Source organism: Eumetopias jubatus, unplaced genomic scaffold (genome assembly GCF_037043125.1).
Source record: "Eumetopias jubatus isolate StellerSeaLion01/CBP00866 unplaced genomic scaffold, mEumJub1_p1.0 scaffold_1, whole genome shotgun sequence".
In the NCBI taxonomy this organism is placed as follows: Eukaryota; Metazoa; Chordata; class Mammalia; order Carnivora; family Otariidae; genus Eumetopias; species Eumetopias jubatus.
Genome location: NW_028274807.1, coordinates 160282883 through 160308674, shown reverse-complemented (window position 1 = coordinate 160308674; position 25792 = coordinate 160282883). Strand labels below are relative to the sequence as shown.

Below are 25792 nucleotides of genomic sequence, written 5' to 3'. Positions count from 1 at the left end.
AAACTTCCTCTGTGGCCTTTTAACAATTATGATAATTTTATTTTTTCCTTGGAAAACAAGGAGATTGCAGGTCTGCCTTCAAAAAAAAAAAAAGAACTAAGATGGGGTTGGGTTTCAGAGATGTGTGGTCTAATTCCCGTTATGCTTCTGAAGCTTGAGTTTGCCTTCCAGCCATAGGCGTGTGTCCCTCTGACTTGTCACAACCTAGCTAGAAACCTTCGGCACGTGCAAGCCCCTGAGAGTGTAACGAGGTCCTGTTCCTGCATCTGGGGGCCCCTGCGGTCTAGCTCCTGTTCCCACTCTCCCCTCTCGGCTGAGCTTTGCTCCCCCCTGTCCTCCTTGGGGCCACCCCCTTCTTCAGAGTCTCATGAGTCTGCATTGGCACCCTCATCCTTCTCAGGGGTCCTCCATCACCTCCAACGCCCCGCTTGGGTCCTCCTCGCTGTCTTCCTTCTCCTGTCCCTTTGGGCCGACCGCTGTCCCAAGCTCTCAGCTGATGTCTTTGGATCCAGTGCCGATGACAGAAAGCTCCGTAGCCAGGCAAAGCGAAAGGGAATTTACTAGGGGGAATCAGGGGCTTTCAAAGTAGTCGGTGGGCCCGCAGGAGTGGCCTGTGGGCCTCCGGGAACGCCCCCCTGGCTGTTCCAGCCCACATTTGTCTGTCTCCCCTGAGCCACTTCACTCCCTCGTTCATTCACTCTGCCACTCATCATTCAGCGGTTATAGAACGGAGGCCGTCCTAGCTGCTAGAGACAGGACACCAGGGCGAATCCACAAAACATAGCCCTTGTCCTCAAAGAACTCGTGGTCTACTCACACTGGCTGTTGACGAGTCCTGGATAAAAGAGATGGGAACAGAGTGTTGTTAGGGCTTCAGGAGGGAGCAGCTAGCTCAGCCCGGGGGACTCCAGAAAGGCTTCAGAGTTCGGAGAGGGCAGGAGTCGAACCTGAGCCAAATCATAGGCAGAGGCAGAGGTGGTGGTTTGAAGAACCAGATGTCCCTCTTTGGTTGGTGTACAGGGTGGGAGAAGGGGTGGGCTGGGGCAGGAGGCCAGAGGGAGAAGCTGGTCAGGGCAAGGGGCTTTGGGGACCACCCCACCACACACCGTGACATGATTGCCTGGCACCCTCCTCTCGCCAGGCCATCACGCCATGGTCCCGAATGCGCACCTGAGAGCCGGCCTGGCTGCGATCAGGTCCTACTGAGTTCTGAACCTACCGGCTGTGTGACCTCAGGCAAGTTGTTTAGCCTCTCTGGGCCTCACTTTTCTCATTGGAAAAATGGGGAAGACCGCTGGACCCACCTCACGGGGGTTGTTGTGAGGGTGAAATGAGTTAGTGCATAACACACTTAGACAAACATCGAGCCAAAGTAAATATCAGCTGTCAGCATCGGCTATTATGTAATGCCTGACTCGGCACCAAGCATCCTGCCGGGTTATTTTCCATAAATTCTCTCAATCAACCCTCACAAAGACCCCGGGAGATAGGCATTATTGATCTGTTTTACAAATGAGAAGTCTATTTCTAGTCCCCCCTCTGAAACTGTAGACCCCTTCGCGGGTTTTGTTCTATTTCAGTCCCCGCCGCACACTATTTGTGCTGTGGGAGTCCTGCCAGAGACAGAGAGGAACGAAGTCAGCCTGGTGCTCTGCAAGAGGAGGGCAAACGGTTAAATCTGGATTCCAGCAGAGTCCGTCATGCTTCTGCTTTAGTTATGGGAAAGGGGTCCAACTGAGCCTGACAATCCCACTCACAGGCCCGATGACAAACGTGCCGGGTGAATTTTTTTTGAAGTCATAAAATTTGGCAGGAAGGAGTTGGGTGGATGTGGATGATGAAGTGAGCCACCCAGTTGCCTGAGTGGGATGCCTTGGGAGTAAGCGAGAACTCACAGCACATACTGCCCCCAGAACAGGCAGGCGGATGCCCTCCGCCACCTTCGTTTGAGGACACTCTAAGGGTCTCTGGGGCTAGTGTTCTTCCCCTCACTGGGTCAGATGCCACTTGAGCTGCCGCCTGCTGGTAGGAATGTCCACAGGGTCCACCTGACACATGGGGTTCCTCCCACAAATCCTGGGTTTCCTGAACTTTTCCTAAAAAATGAGCAGAACATTTCTTCGGCTGGGCATTCAGCTCTTTCTTTGATGGAGCTTTGCCGTGGCTTTGGAAAGGGCACGCAAGAAAAAGGCTGATGTTTTCTACTCGGTGCCAGACCACGGCAAGTGCGTGAGGTGGTTCATTTTAACCTCCTGACAGCCTCGTGAGGAAGGTGTTGTGATCCCCCCACAGACATGCACGTGGAGGGGAAGAGGTCGCAGCCAAGTCCATAGTCCTGCAGGTGACAGATGACAGCGTCCTTGGTAGAGGGGAATGCTTTTCATTCCAGCACCCATCCCTGTCTTTCAAGGCGTTGGTGGCTGCGGGCTTGTTTCCCGCCCAATCCCCGGGTCCCTTCCCAGTGTGGGTCCGTGAATGGGCCTGACATTGTGGGGGTAAGGGGGCAGGGTGAGCAGGCAGAGTACGTGACAGGAAAGTCAAGGGCCTCAGCCTTGAGCCGCACAACTTCACATACATTCTCTCATTTCATCTCAGAACCCCAGTGAGGAGGGGCCGTGTCCCCATTTCACAGGTGGAGAAACTGAGACCCACAGAGATCCGGAAACCAATTTATGGGAGGGCTGGAGTGTAAAGCCAGGGCTCTAGACCACAGGCATGCATTCTGCGAAGTTCTGCGGCATGTTCATATCAAGGGCTGTATATGCTTTGCTGGGAGCTGCCCCGCCTCCCAGGGCCAGATGCCAGGCAGGCCATCTGCTCCTGGGACTGGGCCTCCCCCTCTGACAGCCATTGCCTTCTCCCAGAATGACTGTGTCCCAATGGGCTGCAGCCATTAAAGAAGTTCCAGGAAAAAGATCTTCACCAGCCTCTTCTGCAACCTAATTTCTGCCGCTGTGGGTATTGCCTGGTCTCGGTAAATGGCCCTGCTAGCGTTCTGCTACTGTTCCCTGCCAAGGTTGCAGAATGCCAGGGTGGGGGCGGGTGGGGGAACCACACTGTGCCTGGCACCTGCTGAGAGCCCAGCCTGCAGGTTCCTTGACAAACACCATCCTCCCTCTCTCCCCCAGTTCTCCCACAGCAGCCCTGGAAGTTTCAGAAGGTCAGATCCATTCACTGCCCTGTGCTGAGCCATCCTCCGTAATTAGACCCCTCCCCCCACCTCCGTTCCTTGCCCCCGGGGCCCTCCAGGCTCTGGCTGCTTCACTTCTCAGAGCCCTTCCCAGCCGCTCCCTCCTGTCCAAATAAGGCTCCCTGTGGTCCCTTCTCTTTTCTGTCCCTGGCGCTTGTTAAATTACACACCAGCAGATGTCTTCTCCACCGATCACCTGTCTGTCCTGCCAGACTGTGAGCTGTGTGAGGGCAGGGACAGTGCTGTTTGTCCCTCTTTGACATGTGGTAAGCCTTGAGTCAATGTCTCTGGGCGGCCTCATTCAAGGTCCCCAGTTGCTTGCCGTCCTGTGAGTGCAGGCTCCAAGCCACCAGGTGACTTGTCCAGGGCCACGTGTGGTGACGCCCGCAATCAAACCCAGTCATCCTGGCTTCTGCCTGCTCTATTCCCAGCCTCCTAGCAACTGGGGTGCTTATTTAACCACATCTCAGTTCCTTGGTGCTGTACATTTTCAGAGCCGAAACAAGAATCACAACATCTTGTGAAACCCCAAAGGGGAAGTTGCAAGTGGAGGTCAACATCCAGTGGTGAAGGAGGGAGCTCCATCAGACAGCGCCAGGCAGGGGGTTCCCCTTCTCCAGGAGAGCCAGAGCCTAAATGCACACAGCTTGGGGTGTGGCCGGTTGTGCCCCTGGCGCTGGGAGGGGTGGGACCTAGAGGTGGGCCACCGGTGACTGGGGAGCAAACAGCGGGTGTCACACCTACAGCAGGTGTGCGGGGAGTGGGAGCAGGGGTGTTCTGACAAGTGAGTGGGACCAAGCCATGGAAAACTCCATGCCAGCCTGACTTCCCGATGTGCCTGCCCCTGGCCGTGGACTCCAAACTCGGGGGGCTGCGGGGTGCGGGGGTGCGGAGGGATCCAAGCCCTGGGGGGTCATCCAGTCAGCCAACAAATCCTTACTAAGCTCCTACTGTGCGCCAGCATTTTCGCCAGCTGAGGATATAGCAGTAGGTGACAGTGTTGCCTTCGTGGAACACATTCTATTTAGGGAAGGCAGAAGGAAACATGGTAGTGAAGTAGTTTGGGACATTGACACGTGCTTAGGGGCCTCTTTCCACTGCAGTGCCCGCAAAGGGCCTGAGATCCACGTGACAGAGCCACCACCACGTGCAGATTGGGGGGCGGGGTCCCCGGTAGACGCTTCAGCAGAGGCAGCGCCTCCCAGGTGGGAATGGGTTCGCGGGGCTTGCCGGGGTGTGCACGCCCTCCAACTCCGTGTTCAGTGACAGCACGTTAGCCTGAAGCCGGCTGTGAGAGAGCGTTTACACTGTGGAGATTGGCAAACGCTGCAAATCAGGACCCTCCCCCCGCCCCGCACCCCACTTGGGAAACGTTTAACACTGCACCTGAACATTGGAAAGGAGGCCATGGGCAGAGGGGAGGAGGGAGGGGAGGATGTTATCACAGAGGCAATAGCTTTGTTCTCTTGCGGGGAGAAGTCTCTGAAGGGTTTAAGGCAGAGGAGTAATGTGATTTGACGTTCACTTTGCCAGACAGATTCTACAAAACAAAGACTTGGGGCCAGGGAACAAGTACGTGTGGGGAGGGGGAGGAGAGACTGATTTATCAGAACTGGGGCCTGGGCACGAGCCAAAGGCACAAACTAAGGAGAGCCCCACTTACCACAGGAGCAGCTTAAGACCATGTGTTTGCTGGGATGGCTGGTCTGGCTCAGGGGAGGGGGGCGTAGGGGAGAGGGCCGAGCCTGCAGGTGCTGCCTCACCTATGCAGAGAAGGCCCACAGAAGCCTCTGCTACCTGCCCCGGGGGCAGCCAAGCCAGCTGGCTTTGTTTCCAAAGGGAAGGCAGCAGCAAGCTCTGGAAGCATCTGCATCCTACAGATAGAAACTGTGGTTTACCCAGCATGTTCCCTGGGGAGATGAGTGGCTCCAAAGTGGCTGTGAGTCTCCAGGCCAAAATGGCTACATTTTTGCCACTGGTGAGTTTCACGTGGCATCTGAGCAGTACCTTAACCCAAGCCCCATGCTGTGACGAGAGCAGGAGCTTCTCCACCTCCGCTGTGCATCAGAACCCCTGGGGAGCTTTTCCCACCCTGGACCAATTAAACCCAGAGGTTCTTCTGGGGGTGGGTCGGACCCAGCCTCAGCATTGCTGAAAGCTCTCCAGGAGATTTCAAGTTGTAGGCAAAGTTGAGAACCGCTGGATTGGAAGAAATTTCTGTAGAGTCAGAGGCCAAGTATTTTTCCACATCGTGTCTCGGGGGTAGATCCTATTAACAAGCAAGTCCGGGCGTAATGGCCTTGTGCCACTCCTTTGGGCGCTAAGTGAGACCCGGCAGGCTCCTCCACCGGGTGAGTCCCTGACCGCAGCCAGAGGCTGACTATAGCCTGACCCGGCTAGAGCACTGGTTCATCTACGTTAATTGTGGGCTGATTAATGCAGCAGCTGCTGCATTCCCAAAGGATGTTAAAGTGCTTGTGCCATCCTTTCTGGAAACCCTGCCCCTTTTGCAGATGGGAGTTGACTGTTTAGAGGTTCTGCCATAATCCTCAGTAGCTGAGAGAAAAACCCATCAGCCGACCCCAGAAGTGTCAGGTGGGCAAGTGGAATCTGCCCGGATTGATGTCTGATCTAGAGCAGGTGGCTGGGCATTCCAGGAAGCAGCGAAGAGGGTGTGAAACGTGTCTGTTATATTTTTAGGGAAAGGGTAGAGAGAACAGATACCAAAGGCAAATGAGGTTAATGCTGGTATTTTGTGTGCTGCTCAAAGAATAAAATGGGTAAGCATGGCGAAACAAGCTGGCACAGTTCTGCCCCTTCACAGCCTGGCAGAGAGGAGTGGTAGAAAGAACATAGGCTTTTGAATGAGGTGTTCACTCCCGTCATACACATTTACCCGTCCCTGTTGAGTACCACCAGGCTGAGATACGGACCGGGCTTCTGCCAGGAGCAAGGTGGACGAGAGGAGGAGAGAGCCAGGGACCAAGCAAACAAGTGAATGGCAAAACGATGGCATCCTGTCGTGAGCAGTTACAAACCAGTGCTAGTGATGGTCAAGTGTGCTGCGTGGTGAGGGGCCGGTGCGGGTCAGAGGGCCCAAGTAGGGGAGGCCACCCTAGGTGGGATGGAGGAGAGGCCTCTTTGAGGTGATGTCTGTCCTGAGACCAGGGCACGACCAGCAGTCATGGGAGATCAGGGGAGAGCCCTCAGAGAGAGGGTTGGCAAGGCCAAAGGCCCTGAGGCAGGGAGAATCAGGTGCTGCCCGAGCATGGTGGGAAGCCTGTCGTGAGGACAGGGAGGTAAGCTGGGGAGCGGGGGGTTGGCCAGAAGGAGTGGCGAGGCAGGCAAGGGTCAGGTTGTCTTATATTTTGAGCCCACTGGTGGCCCGCTGGAGACCCAAAAGCCGGCAATGACATGCTCAGATCTACATGTTACCAACTTGCTGTGCGACTTGGGCCATAAACTTAACTTCTCTAATTTTCATTCTCAGCTGTAAAGAAAACAAAGCCTAAGATGACGACAGGGTTAGAAATCTCATATATGGAATTAACAGAGGAAGTGATGCGTCGTGAATACTCAGGAAAATGGCAGCTGTGCTTCTCCCCTCTCCCCCTCCTCTCTCCTTTCCCTCCTCTCTCTTCCACCCCCCCTCCCTCCTCTCATTACTGGCAGAAATTGGATGGGTGTTGCTCACAGCATTCACTCTTTGCCCGAAGGGGAATCTAGCATCCCGTGGGTCGTATGCCAAGATTAGGAGTCTTGACAACTGTCTGTTTGAGAGTCTAAATGCTCTTTCAATAACCCCCACCACGAGCAGGCTGACTCTGGCTAGTGTAGAAGCTGGGGCGAGCCATAGCATGGTGGTGCTACTGTTGGGGTCCCAGAGTCGCCCTGCCACATTGGAGGTTGTCTGGGGTGACTGAGTGCTCAGCCAAGCTCTGCTTCAGAATCCTGGGGCTTCTCCTGCACAGATCTAAGGTGCAAAAGACAGCTGTTTCTTGTAAAACCTCACAACCTTCCTTCATTCAGAGTCTCCACCATGAGCTCAAAACCCTGCTAGCTACTAAAGAAAAGGCAAAGGCGAAGTCTTTGCATGTCCTCGAGAAGGTTGTAACTGGAGGTGGCAGTAGACAGAAAACCGCGGCCGCCCCTGCATCAACAGAGGGATTACAGAAGCCCCGAGGAGGGGAGAGACTTAGCGGAGCCTGCTGGGGGCTCTAAAATCCTCCTCAGAGGAGGGAACCTCCGGGCTGGGCCTTGAAGGAAGGGGAGGAGTTTGCCAGCCGGAGAAAGAGGGACGAGAGAGAATACCAGGTGCACAGGTGAGGCGAGTTCCAGCAACCCCGAGAAGTAAACCATCGCCCCACACACAAATGGAAAGAGCTGGGTGTCAGTTAGGAGTCTTCTCATCACCCGCGACAGGAAACAGCACAACCGAAAGCGGGGGCGGGGGCGGGGGCGGGGGGAAAGCACAGGCTTCAGGTCGGGCTGGATTCAGGGCTCCAGCACCCTCTTTAGGACTTGCTGTCCCTTCCTGATATGGTCTCTCCTGTTGGGTTGACTCCTCTGTTTCAGCCCCAAGGCTGGAGCCCCTCGAGGCCCACAGCCTCTGCAGCTCACACCTGGCGGGAAGCTGAAGCCGCTTTCTCCTGGCTACCTTGGCCAGAGCTCCAGGGTCCACTCTGATCGGCTTGAGTCCCCTCCCTGTCCCGGAGGCAACCACTATGGCCACGACCGTGGCGTGTCCTGGGGGGCTGAGGGCTGCCTCACCCACGATTTTGTCTTCCACTCGTTGCTGGCGTCCTGAAAACTTTGTATTGCTCAGGCCATGCTTGGTGCTCTGCCGCCTTCCTAACCTGGCTCCCTCTCCCCCCTGCAGGGCCCTCATCTTTGTGTCCCACGGAGCTGGGGAGCACTGTGGCCGCTATGACGAGCTGGCTCAGATGCTGGTGGGGCTGGGACTGCTGGTGTTCGCCCACGACCATGGTGAGTACCCCCCAGGTGACAGGGCTCACGCTGCTGGCCGGTGCCCAACAGTTTGGGGGACCCCCCTTTCTATCACCCCACCTCCCTCGTCCCTCCTCCTCTGTTATTCTCCTGTGATTCCTGCAGTGACACTGGGAAAAGACATTCTCCATGGGATGTTTCTGAGTAAAAAAAATAATACGTAGTTATGTAAACAAAAAAATGTCTGACCAGCAGTTTCTGTTGAGTCTGGGATTGAATGCAGACTCATTAGAAATCTCTACTGAAGAAAAAAACCAAAGCCAGAATCTGTTTATACAAGAACTTGCCCGAGGCCAAGGAATCCTCTCTTGCATTTATAGATCACTTTCTGCACAAAACGGGCCCCGGTTTTCTCCCAAGGGACTTCAGATGGATGTGGTGTAGTCAGTGCAAGCACAGTTCAACCCCTTTCACCACAAGACACTTGCAAAGCATTTCAAACCAGGAGAATAGGAAAAATCTCAAAGGCCATATCGGTCACAAGAAAACCCCAAACAACGTGTACACACACACACACACACACACACACACACACACGTCCCCAGGCCGATTCTTTGTCCTTTAACGAAATCCACAACAACCGTCAAAATGCAGTGTTTATTGTCTAAGCCCGTATGTCATCCCTTCATTATTTTTGTGACATTCTTCATGGTTCGGAAGGATCCCAATTTAGATCTTCCCTTGCCTTACAGTCTTTAAGAATGAAGTGTTCCCTGTGACTGAACGTGGTGATTTCTCCACAGCTTCCATGTAGAAATCTATCTCCTGGCTCAGATCCAGCAATGTGGCTGCTATTTTATGTGATTTGAAAATAGATAATTAAGTGGCATTGCTGAAAAGAGGGAGAGGGGACCAGTGACAGGGCCTGGGAGTCCCTGAAAGGTAGGCAACGTGAGGAGCAGGGGAAGAGAAGCTTGCTGGGGCGTCTTGTATATAAAGAAGTGGAAATGTGGATTTACCAAGAGCCCTTTTTAAGCCAGATATGTGCAAACATCTTCATAACTGGGAATATTGACTAAATTCTTTCTTATTATGGTTGTAATGTTCTTTAGTGCTTTGCAAATGGTTCTGGTAATATTTGTGAGGCTGTTTGAGATGTAATATTTGAGGACTATCCTGATTTTCACTATGGGGACCATGTCAATATGAACTTTGGCACTTTGTGCAGCATGTAAAGGCCCAAGACGGGAATGCTTCTCTTCCTGTTGTCTTTGTTTCTGTTAATGTTTGTTGCAATCATCCCCTCCCTCTTCAAACTGAACAACCTAGGGACATGCTGGAAGAAAAGGATAATCATACTTGGCAAATACCGAACACCTTTACCCAGAATCTCAAGGAGGTATGAATCTTGGAGTCTGTTACCTTCTTATGAGCTCCCCTTGGCCACACCTGTGGGCCACACCTGCTGTGCCCTATTTATTTTGTCTGACTGCAGGACTTTGAAAAACAAGTTTAAAAGACTTCCTTGTTGGGCACCTGGGTGGCTCAGGTGGTTAGGCGACTGCCTTCGGCTCAGGTCATGATCCTGGAGTCCCGGGATCGAGTCCCACATCGGGCTCCTTGCTCAGCCGGGAGTCTGCTTCTCTCTCTGACCTTCCACCCTCTCATGCTCTCTCTCTCATTCTCTTTCTCTCTCAAATAAATAAATAAAATCTTAAAAAAATAATAAATAAAAAACTTCCTTGTTTGAGGAAAAGGAGAAAAGAAACAGCCCGCCTTTTGATGTTTCCAAAACAACATCTAGGGTGGAGGCATAGCTTTCTGTGACGTTCTAAAGATAGTTCAGAAGCGGTTGTTGATGTTCACCTGTTCTAAGTTCCTTGATTTATTGTCTTCTTCCTGCGACTCATTGGAAATCTCTCTGGCTAGTGCCAGAGGGAGGTGTTTTACCCAAGAAATGAATCTGGTTGAATGTGTGTGTGACTTTGGTGGTCGTCTACGGATGAAAGTGACGGTGGCTTACTTAGTAGGAGAAAGCCGCATGAGTGGGCTGTCATTGCGGGGTCTTGTGCCAGCTGGAGAAGGGGATCCTGGTGGTTAGTGATCTGTGCTTTATTCCTTCTTGCTGAGACACATGGAGACGGAGGGATTCGAACCCAGAACTACAGGTTCTTGATGACAAGATATGGATGATTCGGTATCCATACCAGGCATGAATACATACAGAGACATATGAAGGCTTCATTCTTTCCTACATAGATTTTCAATTTAAATAGAGCAGAGAGGGGGAGAATGCTGGGTATTTACTGGGCCAGTTGGAGGTACACAAAGGATTATTAAAAACGTAGAGCTGAGAAAGACTGTTCTATAGCCTGTGGCCTCTCCAGGACCAGCGTGGCCTCAACAACGCCCCCCTGCCCCTGCCGTGTATTCAGGCACATTGTCATCCTGCACTCCTGGGCACTGTCAGAGGTGTGCTGCTAGAACCTTCATGCCAGACAGCAAGTGGGCTCAGGTGCAAACACACCTAGGTCCAAGTGCCTGCTGGGCTGCGACTCCAGACCTGAAATCCCAGACACTGTACTGAACCATTCCAAGCCTCTGTTTTCTCATCCACCAAATGGGCAAGGCAGTGCTGTCACACAGCCAGGATTGCTGTGACATAATGCACAGAGAGGGCCCGGCAGAGCACGGTAACATCTCCCCCCGCACTCTGCCCTCTCCCAGCCCCCCTCCAGCCACCATGCAGACCGCCTGCTGTGCCAGGTACCCACATGGGGGGGCTCTAAGGCTCTGAGCAGGACCAGCTTAGCCAAGGCCGGGAGCCAGGGGTGCTGCATTCCGGGGCCCCTGTCGCTGCCCTGAGCCTGGTCCTCTGGCCCGGAAAGGCCCAGAAAGGCTGGTGCGAAGAGAGATGTGCAGATGCTTTACAAAGTGAACAGAGCTGCCGCTGCTGGTTTCTACAACACAATTTATAGAAATGCGTGTTTCTATAAATCAGCCGCTAACTTGATTTCAACTTCAATCTCATTGTCCAACTATGTTAATACTTCATTGTTTAGGCAGTGATCTTGAGACGCTGTGGTTGTAGCAGTCTGGCTGTGTTTCCCAGTGTGCCCAGGAGGCTGGCAAGCACAGAGCGTGCTCAATTAGTAGCTCACTGAACTCTGCCTTTTTAGGATTTTACAGGTTGACCTCATGGGCGTGAACAGCTTGACAGAAATGAGAACTATGATTCCTGCCATTGGTTCAGTGGCACTTCTGGTACATTCTACCCCCTCTTAACGATGAATATTATGACCCCGTTTTAGAGGTGAGGATTCTGAAGCTCTGTTGCCAAGGGAGCCCGTTCTCATTGCATGGAAGCACTCATCCCATCGAGGGGCGATTTATATGCAACAGAAGCCAGACCCAAGTAGCCTCACAAAGTTCTCAGCAGGACGGAGATGTGGGGTGCAGCACGGAGGAGGGGCCTGGGCTCATACCGGGAAGGCTCGCCGGCATATTCCAGCTACATCTCCCTGGCTGGCACCGCCTCTCATGGTCCCACCCCTAGCTGCAAGGGAGGGCAGGGAAATCTCATTGGTTCCTGGCGCATTTGCCGCTACCAACAAAACAGGCTTCTGTCAGTAAGAAGGAAGCCGAGAAAGGATGTTGCCAGTAGGCATCTGCCCCTCTGCCACCCCACACCCCCAGATTTGTCACGGAAAGGGGCATTTCCCCACCATTTCTACAGTCTGTGTTTTTTGGATATAACAGCACCTCCTGTCTATCTCATCCATCCTCTGTTCTTTCATAAGGTTTTGATGCAAAGGTCATTATTAGCAGCATCGGCAAGTAGTGGGTAATGTTCCCAATTGTGCAGTAGGCCTGGGTTAAGTGCCATGCAAGGACAGATTCACGGGCACAGAAACTGACGTGCTGATGGTGGAGCGACCTGTCTTCCCCAGAAAAATTAAGCGGCCCCTATTACGTGCTCAGCTTCATTATAGTAATCAGTATTCTGGGTGGTAACTCCTTCCTTTGGAGGACACTGTCTTACTGAGTCATCGTATCAGCCCCTTGCTCTCCCCCACAACTTTTTCGTCTGCTCTGTGGGGCCCAGGACTGAGCGGAGGGGAGGCATCATCGGTGTTGGCTGAACGGAAGAAGGAGTTTGTGATCCCAAACCCACCAGACCAGAAATGTTTTAAACATCCACAGCAGAACATCCACATAAGAGTATCCATATCCGCAGGGCACTGTTGGGGCTCATCCCTGTGGAGGGGACCCAGCAGGGTGGCCATTGGAACTCGGAGTCTGGTGGCCAAGATTGGGGCAACGGTCCAGTGAAGCTTGAAAGTGATGTGGCTGGAGGCCGGAACAGAGGAGGCCTGTAATTCAGGTGTGCCGAGGAGGGGGTGGCGCCTCAGAGGTACACGGGCTTCCCTGATGCCCAGAGCGCTGGCAGGGTGGCTGGGTCTTGTCGGGTGAGTAGGAGCCTGCCAGGAGAAGAAAAGTGTGGAGAAAGGCACCCATCATTGAGCAGTGGCTCTGACCTTGACTGCCCATTGAAATCCTTGGGGAGTCTTGCAAAATACGGATGCCTGGGCCCTCTCTCCGGAGAGACTTGGATTTCTTAGGTCTTTGATGTGTCTGGGGTATGGAGACTTTTGAAATCACCCCAGGTGGTTCTCATGTGCAGCCAAGGTTAAGAACCGCCGTTCCAGGCAGAGGAGACCATACGGGCAAAAGGTGATGCACAATCTGACAGGCTTATGTCATGTTCAGGGAGACGTCTGAGCCCAAGGACTCACTGGACCCTGAAGTTTAGCAGCAGGTACCAGGGGGCGGGGGAAATGGGGGAGCCAACCCCTAGCCTGTGAAGCTCGGGGCGCTGTGATGAGTCCCTTTGGATACTTGGAGCTCATGAGAGAGTTGACACAGGGAGTGACAGGCTGGCTATTGGAAGCAGGGAGGGCTGCCTGGAGACAGGACCCAGGGCAGGGCCCAGCGAGGGAGAGGTGTGGGCAGACCGAAATGAAGGAGCTTCTGGGATGTCTGAACAGGTGGAAACACCAGAGGATGGGATTTTCTGTGCCGTTCTAAATATAGTGCAGAGAAAACCGGGGCTCTTGCTTACGCTGTCCCTCGGTCACCAGCTGCTCACGGTGACTCACTGGAAACCCCTCTGCCTTCCACGCAAGCTGAGTGGCTGGTGTGACCAGGAGAGAGGGGGCAAGGCGCTGGGGCGGGCTCCTCTGTCCCACTGGCAGGCACCGCTGCAGGTGGAAGGCCTGGGAGACTGACCAGGGTCCCACCTGGAATGTGGGCATCTTGGCGGGCATCTGCTGCAAGGGGGCCCTCCCCGGGGAGCAGCCTCCTGACTCTGGACCTGGGACACGGCCGCTGAAAAAATACATTTGCTGAGGCCAGAGCCGCTCTGTTTCTATTTACAAAGTATCAAAGAACCATTCTCAACTGATTAACAGTGAATTAATTATCTGCAAATATTTGAGGGAAAGTGTTAAAGGGGGTTGGTTTGTTTTATTTTTTCTAACTCAGCTGGGGTGTGTGAGAAGAGGACGTTCTGAGGGAAGGTTTGTTGGCGGCAGTTAGGCCCTATTCTGTTCGTGAGGGGGCTCTTCCCAGTCCCATGAAGGGTGTTTAGGAAATTCGGAGTGAAAAGATGATATGTGTGTTTTCCATACAAGGAGACAGTTTGAGTCAAGGTCCCTTGCTGGACCTATTCTAAAAATTGGTCACCATCAGTTACAGTAATAGATTTTTGTTTGAAATGTTTGAAAAATGTGTCAACTTTTCTTGCCTTTAGTAAATATGCAAGTGAGAATAATGGAGTGAGTTGTGCTTTGATACTTGAGTAGCTCAGGGAGCCCAGCTCCGAGGACAGACCACCGTGAACTCACCAATGGGGTGGCAGGTATAGGAGGGTGGGCCGTGCGCCCTGCGTATCCCGAGAGGGCTTTGCAGTTCCCTTCCTCCTTCTCCCGCTCCTTTTCCTCCTTCATTCACAGGTAAACACACCCAAACCTTCCATCTTGGATAGAAATATCTGACATGAGTTTATTTGGTCACTTGCTTCTTTCTAGAATAAAACACAAACTTTCGTGGCCTCAGTTTGCTCATCTATAAAATGACGTGATAATAATAATAAGGTTATATTGTGGTTGTGGGATAGAATGAGAGGAAGCAGGGTTCTCAAACTCCAGTGGACAGTGGTGTCCCCAGAAGGCTTATGGAAACCCAGATGGCTGGGTCCTACCCCCAAATATTCTGATTCAAGCAAGCAGATTGCTAGGAGAAAGGGGGCCAGGTTCATCGCAGATATTTCTTATGTAGAATTTCCTTTAAACTACAGTGCAGATATAGTTAAAATTGGAAATGTAATATTTTCTTTTATTTTTTTTAAAGACTTTATTTATATGAGAGAGAGAGAGAGGGTTGAGGGGCAGAGCTAAAGGGAGAAGCAGACTACCTGTTGAGCAAGGAACCCGACATGGGCCTCGATCCTAGGACCCCAAGATCACAACCTGAGCTGAAGGCAGACGCTTAACCTACTGAGCCACCCAGGCCCCTGATTTCGTTTTGTCAGAAATGTAGAAAGTGATTGCTGGGGAAGATTTGCAGGGAGCAATGACTTATTCCCATGTGAATCAGTGTGAATCAGGCACGTTGTTTACTCTGCTTTGTGGAGGCAACAAAACCCAGTTGCCCTTTTGAGGCCTACAGGAGAGTTGGTAGTCTGAATCCTGAATCAGGAGTTTGTGTTAGGGGCTTTGAAAGCCAAATGGATGCTTCCGGAAAGTCAGTGCCACCTTTCTCATCTCAGTGCTGGAGTTGGCCTGATAATTTGCCACCTGGTTATCTTTCAAAAGGAATTTACCCCAAGAGAGTATTCATTCATTTCAAAATTATTCACATGGCCCCAGAGATGGAAATATTTAAGGTTTTCTGGTAAGGAGAAAACAGACATCATTCTGTGTCTCTGGAAGGCAGTTTCTGAAGTGTTCAAATGAGTCACTTGGAGGAGAAAAAAAAGTGAAATTACTTATATGTGATGCTGTGTTTAAAAAAAAGACTGAATAATTCTAGGGAAGGAAATTCTTCTGAGCACCACGGACACTCTTTGTCGTGGTTCAGGAACTGAGAAAAGATGTACATAATTAGAGTGTATACATAGGTTATATTTGGAAGTAGAAAAAAAATGTAGACCCCGGTGTCTGAAAGACCCAGGTTCGAGTCCATTCAACCACTTACTTGCTGTGTGACACTAGGCAAATTACTTAACCTCTCTGAATCTCCGTTTTCTCATCTACAGCAGAGAAGACTCAAAGTCTCTACCTATCCCTAACATCGGGAGTGGGAAGATTAAGTGAGATCGTCCATGGAGAGTGCCTGGCTCACCTTAAGGACTCCATAGATACTGGCTGTGGTGGGGTGACTATTTAATAGTCATAGAAAAGCCTGAGTTTGACACTGATTGCTGCTTCTCACTACCGAGGGTCGTTTCCAGATTTGAAAAGTGGATGTCATGTTACATGACTTATCTCATGGGGTATTTAGAAGTCATCACAGGATGAGACAATATTTATTATTCAATATTAATATTTAATATTTATTAATTATTTGATATTAATATTTATTAATAGTTATCGTACCCCTGACTGTGCACACAAAAGGCTTTGGGAACACTGCCTGTGTGACCCTCCTGACTGCCTGGAGCTAGGTACAGTTATCACAGGTGAGGAGAGCTTGTGAGCAGCCCAAGCGCCACCCGCCCTGTTCCCTGCAACACAGGGCCAGTTGTTAGTTACCGTGTGGATGCTAACTGTGGGCTGAGACTGTTCCAGGCCTTTCATCTCACTTATTCTGCAGAATAAGTGCCTAGGCCTCCGGAGGCCCGTTCTCCAGGTAACAGAGGCCCACAGTCCCAGAGCCCCTGTTCCTGGCCCCTCTCCCGCAAATGCGCCACACCTGCTCTTCTTCCTTAGGCTTTACAGAGCCCAGGGAGTCTGCTGTGCGGACGTTCTCGAAGGAGAGTGTGTTCTCCCTGAGCTCCTCCCTTATCACGTCAGAGCAGGGCTCCTGCATCAAGACAGAGAAGGGAGGACAGCTGGCCCAGGTGAGGGTCACCTCAGCAAAAAGCCATGGGCGCTACCCAGGAGGCCCTGTTCGGGGACGGGACACCCAGAACTCAGACGGACCCTGGCCTTGCTCGAGGTACAGGTCATCAGGGTGGGGCCACGGGACCCTGCCAACTCCGAGAGAGGCAGGTGGCACTCGAGATACCGGGAGGGAGGGAGACTGCAGGAGAGGGGGCAGGACATCGGCAGTCCTTGCAGAGGAGGCCCCACGAGGGCCTAGGCTTGCGCTGCAGCAGGACACCCCTGGCAGTGGTGGAGCGGGAGAACAGGCACCCAGGCAAAGGTGCAGAGGCAGGGGCAGCACGTGGGAGCGAGCTTCCCTGTCACAGGCTGGCACCACAAGTCATAGGCGTGTCCTCCCACTTTACAGATGGGAATACTGAGCTTTGGGGAATCAGAACACCAGGCATGTGGTAGGAAGGGCACACTGACTCTCTCCATCGTCCAGGGTGTTCATGGCTGAGAAGCCACCATTGAGTTCGGTGGCCAAAGCCTGGGAACCAGGTGAGAGGGTGTGGGCAGGATTTGGGGGATGACGGTTCAGCCACACAAAAGGAGGGCAACGTGCTGCCGCTGAGAGCCTCACCAATGGCCGGGACCAGGGCTCCGAGGCAGGGGTTAGCTGCCCTCAAATGGATTAGCTGCTGGACTTCTATCACCATCTTCGAGCAGCTCAGTGTTGCCCACAGTGGCCAAGGGTATTTCAAGGCCCGGGTAACATACAGCTGTGTGTGGACACTGGCCAACAGCCATGCCCGCACCTGGGCTGCAGCCTCCCTGGGGACCTGGCCACCTCCCATGGCCGCTGCTGGCCTGGCCATCCCCACTGAGCCCAGCTTGCTGCCCCAGCTCACGTCTCCCTGCAGCTTTCCTTTCCTTCTTTGCCCTCGGCGCTCCCGTGCCATCTTTCCCTCGCTTGAGGATAGCTCTTCTCCCACTGGGTATTTTTAGGTATTTGTTCATATATTTGCCTCCCCTGCTAGACTCTTAGTTCCTCCAGCATTTCCCCCAGCATTGGAACCTTGTCTTTTCTTTCTTCCCGTTTCCCTAGCACAGCTGAGACTCTGGTCACTTACTGGGGGGAGGTGTAATGGTTTTGTGAAAGAAATGAGCTTAGCAGGTCCCTGAGGACGGCATCCTACCCCCGTCGAGTAGGGTTCCATCTCTGGGAGATTACAGGATGGGGGAGCAATGGGAGGGATAGAAGTGTGGAAGCGGGAAGGAATGAAACTCCAAGAGACCCGGTGGAAGGCAGGGTCATGGTGGCAGAGCATAGAGCAGAGGAGGAGATCAACACCCCCCAGGGTCTGCACCCAGTCCGCAGCAGGACTTGTCCAGGAGGGCCCTGTGCTTGGACAGCGGAGGTCCCCACCTGGATCGAGGCAGATTCCACACCCCAGGCAGCCTTGGCCACAGCAGGCCCCTCACACTCCTGGGTGTGCCTGGAGGCCTTGGGCGCATCCTGAAGTTTCCCATTGCAGTTGAGTCAGAGCTGGCCTTGAGCTTGCAGAGCCCATGACAATTGGATGCTGGCCAGGCTTTTTTAGTGTCCAGTGTAGCTTCAGGCTGTCAGGAGGGCTGATGCCTTTAGCAGTCATTTTATAATACCCTTAGTCAGTCCTCCAGCAGATGCCCCCACTGGTGCCTTAAAAGCCTTTTTGGAGATGACATGCCTTGTAGAGCCTGTTCTTCCCTGGCACACCTGTTCCCCGGCTGGGTCCGCGTGCAGGCAGGCCTAGGAGAGCACTGAGGGCGCATCAGCACGTGTGTTGCAGCAGGCTCCACGAGACCAGCTCCCCCTGCCACGCACCAGACACCTTCTAAATTTAAACAGTCTGCCCCCGGCTTAGGTAACAATTACCTTGGATTATAAAAATAATCCCATCTGCAAATACTGAGTATTTTCCTATAGACATTCCAGTCGGGTGAAACACACGCAGGTCCCTAATCAGTAGGGGGGCCATGCGGCCTCTTGAAGCACACGTTGAGACCAAGGCCATGCAGAGGGGAGTGGCCTAACGTGGCTGCCCAGGGTGACCCCGAAGTGACCACCTGGGTTCAAATCCCAGCTCTGGCACTCACCAGTTGAAAGGCATGGCCAAGGACCGGACACCCAGGGACCTCCAGTTCCTTACCTGCGATGTAGAACTAGTGATACGGGTCCTAGCTACAGAGCCCCTGTGAGTTACCATCTGAAAAGCACTTAGAGCAGGACCTGACCCAGGGAGCAGGTCCGCAAGCGAGGCCCATTCTTACAGTATGCTCCTAACCGAGGCTGAAATAATGATCATGATGACAGTCACTTATTGGTCACTGACAAAGCAAGCTGCAGCGAACCTGCAAGGAAGGCCCTTCTTCTCTCCCAGGGGGACGTGGACGGGGGCAGGTGTGGGGTCAAGGTCCTGGCAGCAAATGGCAGGCTTGGGCCTGGACTCCACCTTCCCAGGAACGGGTCCTTGTGCATCTCCCAGGCTTGGGAATGGCCACCACTGCCCTTTTGTAAATGAACATTCCAAAAGAACTCTGGCTGCAGATGGACCAGAAAAAGGAACTACTCACAGAAATTTGGAAACAGGTAGGGCCAGGGCTGGCTGCATTTGAACGCGTCCCTGGGAGAGGCCCAGTGCCTCTGTCGGGCCCACACCAGAGGTCTCAGGGGGACCGCAGGGGCTGCCTGGGGGAGGGGCATCTCTGGCTTGTGGGCCTTCCTGAAGTGGGAGCTCAAACAGCACATGACCAGGAAGCGGCTGGCCCACCGAGAACTAAAAATAACCGTCTGCCGTGCTGCCAACTGGCAGGGCAGGCCGGGAGAACACAGGCAAGGGAGCGAGGGGTGGAAGTGGGCCTCATGACAACAGGCGAGGGGCTTCATCAGCCTCTGGGGGCAGCTTTTAAGTCGGCATGTTGCCAACTTGGAAAAAATACATAACTAGCTGCACTGTTCCAACACCCTTCTTGAGGGTTTTCGTAGCTTTTGCTGAATGTCATTTCCACAAGTTGCTTCCAAGGCTGGTGGAGTGGTCTGCGTCTTTGCTTATGGACGATGGGCCAAGCCGGGAGCAGGAGGGCCAGGGGCAGGATTCCAGCTCACAGTTCCATGAATCTTCGCTGTCAGTGCCTTGAGTTCTCTCCTATTAGTGGTAAAAGAAAAAAATGAAAGCCAACCTAGGGACCACAACCTTGCCTGTGATGCTGAGGTGCATTGGGATCTCCTTGGCAAGCAGCCTTGGGTGCCATGCACGTCCGATGCTTGTCTGGACATTTGAGAATGAGGAGCCCTGTGTGTGAAGATGGGGCAGCTCTGAGCCTGGAGAGCTGGGCCCCCAGAAGGCCAGCCCTGTGAAGTGAGCAGGTAGGACATGAGAGACCCAAGGTGGCCTGAGGCCCTGCCTTGAGCTCTGGAGCCAAGCCTGGCTCAGCCACAGACCGGCTGTGTGTGGGGCCTCTCTGGGCCTCGGTTTCCTCACTTGCAAACAGTGAGGCCAACTGCACCTCCGTCCCAGGCTGTTGTAGCTGAGGGACTGATACAATCCATGGACCCAGTAGAAAGTGCCAGGGATGGAGCCTGACAGCCCTCGGTGCTCCAGGCCAGTCCACAGAGCCATGCGTGCAGACCATTGCTTCCCCTGCGGCTCCATGGGCTTCTACCCCAAACCTGGAAGCAGAGGTTGGGCAGCAGGTGGCACTGCCTGCTGGAGAAGGGGCACCCCCGCACTCATAGCGTCTCACCCCGGCCCTGAACCAAGCCAGCAACCCCGTGCAGAGTCTCTAAGAAGACACAGCCCCAGGGAAGAAGCTGGTCCACCTGGGGAGCTCTAGAAAGCAGGGCAGTCTGGCCATTGGCCTCCCCATGGCTCCCTCCCTCACCGAGCGTCCCTCCCTCAGCCCAGTAAGTGCTCGGAGAACACCACCCGAGGCTTGCAGATCTCTGCGTCCTTCTGGGGACCCAGGATACAATAGCTGCTCTGTGTGTGCCTGCTGCATTTCAAAGCATTTTGATAGAAACAGTGGTTTCTCTGGGTTTGCCCCAGTTCAGATGGAGAAATGTATACGTGTGTGTATGAATTTGGACCAGAGGATGGATCCTATTTAAAGAAAACCAAATAACACTTTACCACCTGGGAAAATTTGTCATCTCTGTGCTAGGCATTTTTCCATGGATCACCACCGGGGTTAATCCTTGCAACAATGTGGCCAGGCGGACCGCAAGCCCTTGAGGAAGCAAGCTCAGAAATGCAGAGTAACTTGCCCAAGGCTACACATCCATGGAGTGCCAAAGCCCATTCAAATCCCTGTGCTCTTTCACCTTGCTGGGATTTTCACTTTTGGAAGACCGTTTTGGGGCGGGGTACCTACGCAGCAGGCTCTGTCCTACCGGCCAGGCCCCCTCTTGGTGCTGTGCCCCCTAGGAGCCTGGCTTGTCGTGCAGCCCCCTGCAGGTGGCCCTGGGGTGTCTGCAGCATCTGACAGAAGCACAGAGCGGCTCTAGGAATAGCTTGTGACACGCAGTCTTTCAGGGTGTGGTGCCAGCTCCCCAGTGCGCACCTTCTGCCAAAGTTCTGCTCAGAGGGGCTCAGACTCCCAGAGGTGGCACCTGAGCCCAGCCAAGGGACCGACACAGCGGCAAGGGCTGAAGCCAGGAGTAGAAACACAGCGCTTTCGCCCCCGTGCCTCAGCTCCTACACTGGCAGCCACGCTGAGTGCATCCTGTGGGCCTCACACAGGGATTGGCTCCCTGGTTTCAGCTTGAGCTCAGCCACAGGTGTTCTGTTATGGGACTCCCCTGGATGGAGGTAGAGGGACTTGGGCTCAGGGCCTGGCCCACTGTTTCTGGTTGTGTGGCTGAGAGCAGTCAGTTGACCTCTCTGGGCCTCAGTTTTCCCATCTGTGTAATGAGCCAGAGAGTTCCCCTAGAAACCTTAAATCAAAGAACCCCGCACAAGCTCTGCATGTCATCAACATCGTTCTGTCCCTTCCCTCCGCTCTGCTCTCATCTGGAAGGTGGCACTCTCTACCACGTCACTGGCTTCCTTTCTTCAGTGCCGAAAACCAGGCCTGCAGGGCAGGGCTGCCAGCAAAGACTGGGAACGTGAGACGCAGGGGCCAGCTGTCTCCTTTCCTGGGAGTTGGGGAGAAGTGCTGGATCATTTAGGCACCATAATAATAATTATTTTTTCCCCATTATTGTACAGATGTCACCAGATCGGAAAAATCGCTTAGAGGGTTTATTCAGTGGAAACTTTCTCATTTACCAAAAAAGGAGAGGAATCATCCACAGCTCTTCATCTGAAGGCCAAAGGGACAGATTCCAAGGCCGCTAGGTGCAGGGAGGGAATGGGGCTCCGGGCTGCTCGGCCACAGGTGGGGCAGGCCCCCCCTTCCTCCCAGCTAACCCACCCACCAGGAGCCCCTGAAGTTATCAGGCTCCCTAGGCTCGAAACATCTCAATAAAGTGGCACCATCTATTTGAACTAAAAACGCCTCTCTGAGCAAAGGTGAGATGAGTTGTGGGAACACGCCCATGGTCAAGATGTCCAAGTGACCACAGGTGGACACAGACATCCAAGCAGGCACGTTACCCAGAGCTTCACTGAACCCCTGCTGCGTGTCAGGCACAGTGCTGGGTTTTGTCACAGGTGCGTGTGTGGTCCAGGGGCCAAGAGACGGGTGAGGACTGGCCTGGAGAGGCTAGAGATGGTGGCCTAAAGAGCGTTGAGAACTCCCTGGCCTGTGTGTTACAGCTGCCGCGGTCACAGAATAGGGGCGCTGGTTTGTGACCACGAGAGCTGTTTGAAATCGCTGTCCAGGGCCTCCCAAATCATCCTCACCTGCAAGGAGTGACTTTTACACTCACATCTTCAAGGATGACATTTCCCCTCTAGTAATAGCTTGTCATTGACATGATGTTTTCCCATAAAATTTATCTGATTCTTAAGGCCTTTTTTAAAAAGCAGGAGAGAAAAGAAAATTGCTACTTCCCCCATTCTCCTCCCTCCATGCAGCAGAATTGTTAAGAGAAGAGACTGACACTTTGTCTTTCAGAGCTAACAATGGAATGCTCCAGAGGAGAGAAGTGTGGCTGTAGGTTTAATTGTGCAAGGCGGCCAGGCAGACTGTGGGGGTTCAGTTTGCTCGGAAGACTTCTTGCTATTGACAATTTGCAATGTCTTTCATATCCCCAAGCCTCACTCGCGGATTCTTTGTTCACTCTGTAATTTGTGGAGCACTTGCTCTGGCCAGGCTTGGTCTTAAGCATGGGAAATACAGCTGGGAATGAGACAGACAAAAATCCCTGCCCTTGTTAGACCCTAAGCAGAAACAAATGACTTGAGAGTCTATAACTTGGAGGTAAGTGTCAGGGAGAAAAATCAAAAGAGGGGTAGAGCAGGGCAGTGCAGTGGGGGCTGGGTGCCATTCGAAATAAGCTGGTCCCACTGGGAAAGTGGCAATTGAACAAAGACCTGAGAGAGGGGAAGAGGAGCAATGGGTATTCGAGGGGAAGAAGAAATAGCTGGTACAAAGGTCCTGAGGTAGGCAAGTGTCTGGCTCATGAGAGGAGCAGTCAGGAGATGGGACGCAAGGAGAGGAAGGGGAGTGGCAGATGCGACAGAGGAGACAAGGAACAGCACATGAAGGAAAGACCCACATGTCTGTCATACAGATTTGACAGGGTAATACATACCAAGCACCTGCACCTATGGGAGGCATTGACCAAGTACAAGCAAGTGTACATTCTTCTCCTACATCAGAGATGCAGGAAGCCGGCTGTCTGTCCATTCACAAGGTGTCAGCACCACGTGGCTGATGCAGCCCAATCAGGGTGAGCTTGGGTTCAGACCTACCCTGATGGGCATCAGGGGGTACTCTCTGATTAGCAGGACCCCCACTCCCAGCTTTGCAACACCCTTGCAGCTTCTTCAGCTATCCGCAAGGCTCCTCGGGGGCTTTATCTTTCAGAAAGTTCAATAAAGAACTTCTTTCTCTGATAGAATCGATTCATCTGGGGAATGATCATAAAATCCTTCTGGAGCTTACAACCGGGCATCAGGCTAATCTCAGTGGTCTTTAAAAGTGGAGAGGGAGTTCCAAAGCTAAGATAAAATCCTTGAGGCCAGGAACCATGTCACTGATTGTGTGTGTGTGTGTGTGTGTGTTGTGTGTTATGTGTTAATATATTTTATATATATTATATATAGGCACTGGGATATGCCTACGGCAGTTTCTAACAATAAGAAATCAATCAGTATTTGTACACATGATCTTAGCCAAAAGGCCGAGAAGTGATCAATCAGTATTTGTAGAGGGCTGCTTTTCCTGACCGAATCAGTCAGCAATCGCCACAGTGATACTGTGTAACAACATCTCCCAAAGCTGATTAGCTTAAGACAACTTTGTCTTTCTCATAGGTCAGCTGATTTCCAGTTCTCTCCACCTGTCTCTCATCTTCCTTCGGGCCCGGGATGTCAGGGACACAAGAGAATGGTAGAATCATGTGATGCTTTTTAAAGTCTAGCCTCAGACCGTCCCATCATCAGTTCTGCCCAGAGCAAGTCATATGGTCAAGCCCGACATTCACAGGTTGGGGACATTATATTTCTCACCTGGTAGGAGGATGCGCCATAACCTGTGGCAAAGAGCAGGGATGAGGGACATCTCCCTAGAAAAGACCTAGGACCCCGTCCTGCCATTGACCTAGGCCTGAACCATCAGGGGTGGAATTCAAGGTGGTTTTAAATAGTACACAGGCAATCTCTGTTTGATTTAAGTCATATATATTTATGTTATGATTTCTATATGAGTTAGGAATTAAGTTTGGCTGCCAGAACAGAGATTAGTCATGATGGTGGGTTAAGCAAGAAAAAGTTACTTTCCCTGGCACTGAAAAGAAGTCTGGAGATATTCTGAGCCGATGTTTTAGGTGTAGGTTTTATTATTACTCAGGTGTGGTGAGGTCAACAGGTCAGGAGGTCACCACCATTGAAACGACAGTTTGTCACTCACCGTTCCCAGAGGAGGGGGTACTCCACACCAGGCAGGGCCACGTGGGGGAAGCAGCAGCGTGGGTCAGGAGGCAGAGGGAGCGGGGGAATCTTTATTGTGGTTTCCATGGGAAGGAATGGGTGAGGCAGGGTAAAGCAGGTTTAGGATTGGCTAGTTTGAGTAATCTCCTGACTCTGGGGCATAGGGGTGGTCCCTAGTTGTCTGATATGGGACCCTGGAGTGATTAGGGCAGGGGGATATTGGCCTGGAGTGGGAGAGCCTGATAGAGGAGACTGGAGGTGGTGGCAGGGAGTGGGCTCTGGATTGGTTAGTTTGCATATGAAAGGGGACCTCAAAAGCAAGGTGTTTGGTATTCTCTAGGAATTGGCTAGCCCTAGGAGGGGCAGTTTCCCCAGGGTTGGTCAAGCCCCAGATGTCAAAATAGCAGAATAAAAGACATGCTTAACATACCCTGAGATGATGCCTTCATTGTGTTAGCAAGAAACCAGCTTTTTTCTATCTGCTCTGCTCCCCTTAGAGCATCCAGCCTCAAGTTTCCCTCTTGGTCCAAAATGGCTGCTAGAGTTCCAGCCATCACATCACATGTATATTTCAAACATCAGAAATAATGTCTACCTTCTTATTAAGAAGCTTTTCTGGAAGTTCCAACTATCAACTTCCTCTTCTATCTTAATGACTAAAACTTGTTCACATGGCCACATCTAATTGCTAGGGAGACTGGGAGATAGAGTGTTTTAGTCAGGTGCATTGCCAAAATGAATAAAATCGGGTTTAATTTACTAGGAGAGAATAGATACTGGATAGGCAAATAGCAGTCTCTGACAGTTACTCTCTGTGGGAAGTGACTCTAGTTTTCCATTAACGGTAGTGATAGAAAGTATCTATTTTTTAAGATTTATTTATTTAAGAGAGAAGGGGCAGAAGGGGCAGAGGGAGACAGAGAGGGAGAGAATCTCAGACTCCCTGCTGAGTGTGGAGCTGGACACGGGGCTCCATCTCACAACCCTGAGATCATGACCCTAGCTGAGACCACTATGGTGGCTGGTGGGTAGGGATGAGACATAGGAAGGTAGGCTGGTTTGGGGGGCAATCTTATCCTTTAGGAACCTGTGAGCAAATATTTGAAACTTTCTATTTTTATTTTATTTTTTAACCAGCTCCTTTAAAGAATGGAGTATGGCTAATGGGCACATAGTTTTAACTTTGGTTTTTCCCGTGTTTCCAGGTCACAGTGTCTCATGAGAAGTGAAATTGTTTGAATTAAGGTTTTATCTTCTGCTTTTCTTCTTAGCATTGAGCAACTTATGGGACCTCCCCCATGCAGATGGGGCTGTGTAGGCCCAAAGAACAGTGTCTAAGGGGCTCATCTTAGCACGGTCCCTCCTGGATGCCACCGCTTGGTGACCACCCAAACCCAGGTGTCATTGCCCAGAAGCCTGAGGATGCCAGAAAACACTTATAAAAACACACAAAACACCCCAGCATCTTGTCAAACGTTGCATTCCTCCTA

General features: G+C 52.3%; 1 protein-coding gene across 1 annotated transcript in view; it reads left to right on the top strand.

Moving 5' to 3' along the window:
- MGLL (monoglyceride lipase) overlaps positions 1–25792 on the top strand; it is a 109075-nt gene that overhangs the window by 33788 nt on the left and 49495 nt on the right. The window contains exon 3 of the mRNA XM_028101814.2: positions 8070–8176. Within this exon, the coding sequence (XP_027957615.1) occupies positions 8070–8176 (107 nt within the window). The remainder of the gene's footprint in view (positions 1–8069; positions 8177–25792) is intronic.